The sequence below is a fragment of the Corvus brachyrhynchos genome, unplaced genomic scaffold (assembly GCF_000691975.1).
Source record: "Corvus brachyrhynchos isolate BGI_N302 unplaced genomic scaffold, ASM69197v1 scaffold46, whole genome shotgun sequence".
NCBI lineage: Eukaryota > Metazoa > Chordata > Aves > Passeriformes > Corvidae > Corvus > Corvus brachyrhynchos.
The window spans coordinates 6,118,763-6,123,977 of NW_008238838.1; the positions used below are offsets into that span (position 1 = coordinate 6,118,763).

Below are 5,215 nucleotides of genomic sequence, written 5' to 3' on the forward strand. Positions count from 1 at the left end.
GAATGCCACATTCCTGATGGAGGAAGGGCACGGGGAACAGTGTCCTAGCTGTGCTATCCATGCTCACCTGCCTGCAAGCGGCGTGGGGACCACATGGGATGGGGTCTCTCTTGGATTGTGCTAAATTTGTGGACAGGTTTTGGAACTGCCCTGTGCAGGGCCAGGAGTTGGACTTGGATGATCCTCGTGGGTCCCTTCCAGCTGGGGCTGTTCAAGGATTCTGTGAGATCTCTTTGGGGAGCAGTTTTGTGGCAGTTGCGGTGCCAGCTGGGCCGTGCGGTGTCCCAGCACAGCAGGACATCACTTCCCACTGGCCAAAGCCCTGGGAAAGCTCTGGCTTTCTGAGGGATGTACCTGCAGCTGTGTCACCTCAGGGCAGCTCCCCAGCTCTCGCAGCCACGTCGGGTGTTTGTGCTCGGCGGGGTGCGCGCTCAGCGAGCTCAGCCTCGATGACAGGCTCCTCCACGGCTCAGGCCTTCATCCAAAACATCGTGTACTTGATGACGAGAGGCTTTGCCTGATAGGAATGTGGCCTTTGCCCTCAGTCACAAGAGCTTGCAGCGCAGATGGACTTTGCCAGGCAGAACCCTCGTGTGCTCCTGCAGCCAGATTGTGGGAGGGCAGGGAGAAGTCATCTGATAAAAGTGAACATCCTGGCCGGCTCTTCCAGCAGGATTATGTTGCTTACAATTGCCAAGGGGCCCTGCTGGAGGCATCCCGTGTTGGAGGCTCCCCTGGCTCTTGTGTAACGATGTGGGCAGGGTGGGGGTCGAGCTCGGGCTCGAGGGGAAGGCAGAAGTGGGAAAGGGCCTGGTTCCTGTGCTCCTGCCCCAGTCCCTCCAGCTTCAGGCTGCTTTTGTAGAGCTGATAGGAGGCAGCTAGCATTGGGATCCTTTGGGATATTAATGCTGGAGGGAGAAGCCTGCGTGAGTGCGACTGGGAGCACTGGTGCTGCACCACTCCCACCAGAGCAGCCGGGGGTCCTGTCCTTGTTGTGCCAGCAAGAAGCGTTTGTGTGTGGTGTCACATCTCAGTTCTGCAGTGGCACACGTGGCTGGGAGCTGCAGGTTCCTTGTACTAACCTGTCGTTTTTCTGTCCTGTCTGGTTTTCAAGAGTCCATCGTAGGGAACTGCATGGACAGGAGCTCCCCCGGCCAAGCCATGCAGGTGCCTGACCACAACGGGCTGGGCTACCCCGTGCGCCCCTCGTCCAGCGAGCACCCGCGGCCCCGCACCCTGCAGAGACATCACACCATCCAGAACAGCGATGATGCCTACGTAGGTGCCTTTGCCTCCCAGGTCCCTCCAGTGAAACAGCCAGGCCTGGCTCTGCAGGGCTCTGCAGACACACCCAGCCCAGCTCAGGGTCCTGCAGTGCTGTGAAGGAGCTGGTCATGGTAGCCCAGACCTCAGTGCTCTGCTCCCTGTGGGGTTTGGGCTGCTGGGAACTGTCCTGCCCAGATCTTGATGTGTGCTTTGCTACAGCTCCCTTCTGCTGTAGAGGGGAATGGCAGCTTCTCTCCTTCAGTGGTGCCCAGTGACAGGACGAGGAGCAATGGCCAGAAACTAAAACACAACAAGTTCCACCTCAACACGAGGAAGAACTTTCTGTGAAGGGTAGCAGAGCATTGGAACAGCTGCCCAGGGAGGGCCTGGAGTCTCCCTCTCTGGGGACATCCCAAAACCACCCGGATGTGTTTCTCTGTCACCTGCTCCAGTTGTCCCTGCCTTGGCAGGGGGTTGGACTGGGTGATCTCCAGAGCTCCCTTCCAACCCCAGTTATGCTGTGATTCCGTTAGTTCAGAGGGATTTGGACTCCTCAGTCCGTTCTCCTGTTGAGGGGACACTGGCTGCACCCAAGCTGTGCCTGATGCACAGTTCTTGTCCTTCCAAACCCTCGCTTGAAGGTTTGCAGAAGCTCCCTGGGCACTGTCTGTGGGCAGATGGGGAGCAGCAGGATCCTCTCCTGAGCTCCCCTTGAGGTGTGTCCTGCTGTCTCCACAGGTGCAGTTGGATAACTTGCCTGGAATGAGTTTGATGGCAGGAAAAGCACTCAGCTCTGCTCGGATGTCCGACGCCGTGCTCAGCCAGTCATCGCTGATGGCCAGTCAGCAGCTGCGCGACAGGGACGGCGAGGGTGAGCGCTGGGGCTGCCCACGTGGCACGGGGGGATGTGGGCAGCTCCTCGGGGAGCTGAGTCACAGGGAGAGGTGCTGAGTCACCTCTCTGCCCTTACAGAATGTGGGGAGAGTTTGGAAGGTCAAGAGCACCCGAACCTGGGCGATGGCAGCCAGCACCTCAACACCTCCTGCTACCCCTCGACGTGTATCACAGACGTCCTGCTGAGCTACAAGCACCCGGAGGTGCCCTTTGGGATGGAGCAGGCAGGGGTGTAACTGGGAGGGAGTGAGTATCCGTGTGTCCTCTCTCCACACCACGTCTCGGGCTGCCTCCATGGCCTCACTGCCATGGGTCACTTTCCCTGCTCATTGCTCCAGTGCTGGGGTTGGGACCATCCACTCGCAGCTCCTGTGCTGGGGCTGTTTGCTGTCCCCCCTTTGCTCAGGGACAGCATCCCTCCTTCCAGGCTTGTGCTGCTCTCAGACCCTCTCTGCATGGCGGGGTCTCTCTCCTGGGGCAGGGTCAGGAATGGCCTGGGAATGCAATGCTGGTGGGCTGTGGGAAGAGATGCACCATTCTGGTGTCCTCTAACATCTGTGTTTCTCTCTCTTGCAGGGTTTGTGTACAGCTTTGAAATGAAAAGGTCCATTTTAAACCAACAGTATCTAGCAGCATTGCGCCAAATTGCCGTAGTATTTCTGACTAACTGGAATACCATGGCCCCTTTCCTCATCCTCACTTCATCCAGTGTGTCGTTCCTTTGGGTTCTTTAATTTCTGCCACACTTGCCTGTAACTCCAGCTACACCCAGAGCCCTGAGCCCGACGCGGAGGATCGGCCTCGGCACCGGGGCTGCTCTGGGGGCTGGCCTGCCTGGGGCCCCACACCGGGCTGAGCCTCCCTGGAGCCTGCCCTGAGCAGGTCCAAGGGGACTGGAGCTGCTCCTGGATGGAGGCCACGCTCTCCTTCCACTCTGTCCCGCTGCACTGGGGGGGTCTGGGCCTGGCAGCGCTGGCGGGGGCCCTCCCCACCCCGGTGCAATCCACTTCTTGTCTCACCTCTGTCTGCTCTGTTCCCTCTCGTGTGTCGGGGTGCTGACAGGATCACCCCTGCCCTGCCCTCCCTTCCCTTCCCTTTACTTTCCAAATCCGCCACGACTTGGGGTTTTTTCTTTTCCTGGCTAATGTAGGGCAGATGGATTTTTCTTTGTTTCCTTCGCTTTTCCTCCTGATCACGTAGGAATTGTTTTTTTTGGTAAATGTTGTTTTATTATTATTGTTATTAATAAAAGGCAAAAGGAATTTCTGTTTGAGAGAAATTTTTAACTAGATTCTGTTCTATATGAATTGTGACTTGCACCTTTTGTTCAAAGTATTTTATTTCTTTTAACGACATTGTTCTTGTGACTGGTTTTCTCTCGTGCCAGTGGCGACAGTGGTAATTCTCCTTATACAGTCGGGACGTGCAGAGGTCTCTTCTTTGTCCCTTTTCCATCCTTTCCGTGGTGGATAGAGCGGGAGGCCCACCCCCCCCCGGGGCTCAGGAGCACGTGGTGTCACCCTTGCCTTTGGGACTTGACAAGCTCCAGCTCGGATCCTTCTTACTGACATTTTTCTGGAGCATTTTTTAAAACTAAAGGAAACATCGACCCATCCCTCCTGACTTTGCACAGAAGGAAGTGTGAAACCAGCACGGCAGAGGTGACTTTGCTATCCTTAGCCCGTGCCTCTTCCCGGCCTCCCCTTCTCCGGGAGAACAACGCTAACGGCTCTGCGATCCCGAAAACCGGAGCGGAGGGGAGCTCCGCAGCCCGGCCGTGCACGGCCCCTCCCCGGCGGGCTGGGGGGCGCGGGGAGCCCGCCGGATCGAGCGGGAAGGGTGGGAAACGCTGAAAGCCTTTTGCTCTGTCCCTTTGGTTCGTTTTCCTTTTGTTTACATGACACTGTATCCTGGGAGAGTCGCCGGGCCCCCCCGCAGCAGCCGCCCCGCAGGGCCGTCACCGTGCCATCCGCAGTACCACACTTTTTTTATCATGGCTTTGTATTGTAGTAATCAATACGCGCAGTATATGTTGAATGTATATTAATATACTTTGCTATTATTTCTGTTTTTTGGAAATGTCAGAAGTATTTTTTTTTTCTTCCTCATTTATGTTGGACTAAAAACGAACAGGAAAAAAAAAACCGTTTCAGTAAATCTTCAGTCCATTTTTTTGTGGGTCACTTGCAACTAGTCAATTAGTTGGACAGTGGGATCATAACAAATAAAACATGATTATGATCTTCCCTGGGCTCTTGTTTGCCTTGTTGCTCAACGCCAAAGTTCAGGGGGTGGCAGCTGCTGTGTCCCCAGTCCATCCCTGGGGCTGTCACTTCCCTCAGGCTCCAGCAGCCCCCCTGGTTGGGTTTCCCAAAGCCCCCCCTGCAGCCGGAGCCCAGCGGAGTCCGACTCGCCCTGCGGGTGTGGGGAACTGCAGTGCTGCAGATCAGACCCTGCCCAGGCATCTGCTGCAGTGGGGCTTTTCCAGCTGTGGGTAGAGTCTGGGAGGCGCAGGGAGCTGTGCCTCCAGCACCTGCAGCACATGGGGTGGCAACACCCGCGCGATGCCCGTGAGGTGCCCAGCGAGCTGGCACAGGCTGGGGCTGCGGGGAGCTGCTGCCATTCAAGAGCATCATTCCTCTGTAGCAGCTCCCGCTAGCATTGCCAGCCCTGCACACTCCCTGCGGCCCCGTCTGGGGACATGGCCCCTCTCTCCCTGTCCCCTCTCTCCCCTCGCCAGGCCGGGCTCAGCCCTGTGCGCTCGATTCCTGTGGATCCCTGGACTGGGTGGCAATGGGACAGGGAAGCACCTGGGCTTGGTTCGGGCTGAGGTGGGTTTTGAGGTGGCCGTGCCAGTGCTGGTGCCTGCTCTGAGCTGAGCCTTCGCTTTGCCCGGGTCCCCAGCGAGGGCTGGCATGGGCGGGCAGGGGCACAGCTCCCGGGACCTCTGAGTTGGGGATACAGCGGGAAAAGGGGGTGACGTGAGCGGCCCGGTGAAGGACGGGGCACAGACCCGCGGCCGAGGCGAGGGGTCCGGGTACGGCCGGCCAAATCC

At 57.7% G+C, this 5,215-nt stretch overlaps 1 protein-coding gene across 1 annotated transcript in view; it reads left to right on the top strand.

The window, feature by feature from the left end:
• The window catches only part of SIK3 (SIK family kinase 3), a 34,672-nt gene extending 30,266 nt beyond the window's left edge, over positions 1-4,406 (top strand). The window contains exons 20-23 of the mRNA XM_008636945.2: positions 1,115-1,278; positions 2,005-2,137; positions 2,239-2,406; positions 2,737-4,406. Of these exons, the coding sequence (XP_008635167.1) occupies positions 1,115-1,278; positions 2,005-2,137; positions 2,239-2,396 (455 nt within the window). The 3' untranslated portion in view covers positions 2,397-2,406; positions 2,737-4,406. The remainder of the gene's footprint in view (positions 1-1,114; positions 1,279-2,004; positions 2,138-2,238; positions 2,407-2,736) is intronic.
• Positions 4,407-5,215: the final 809 nt, after the last annotated feature.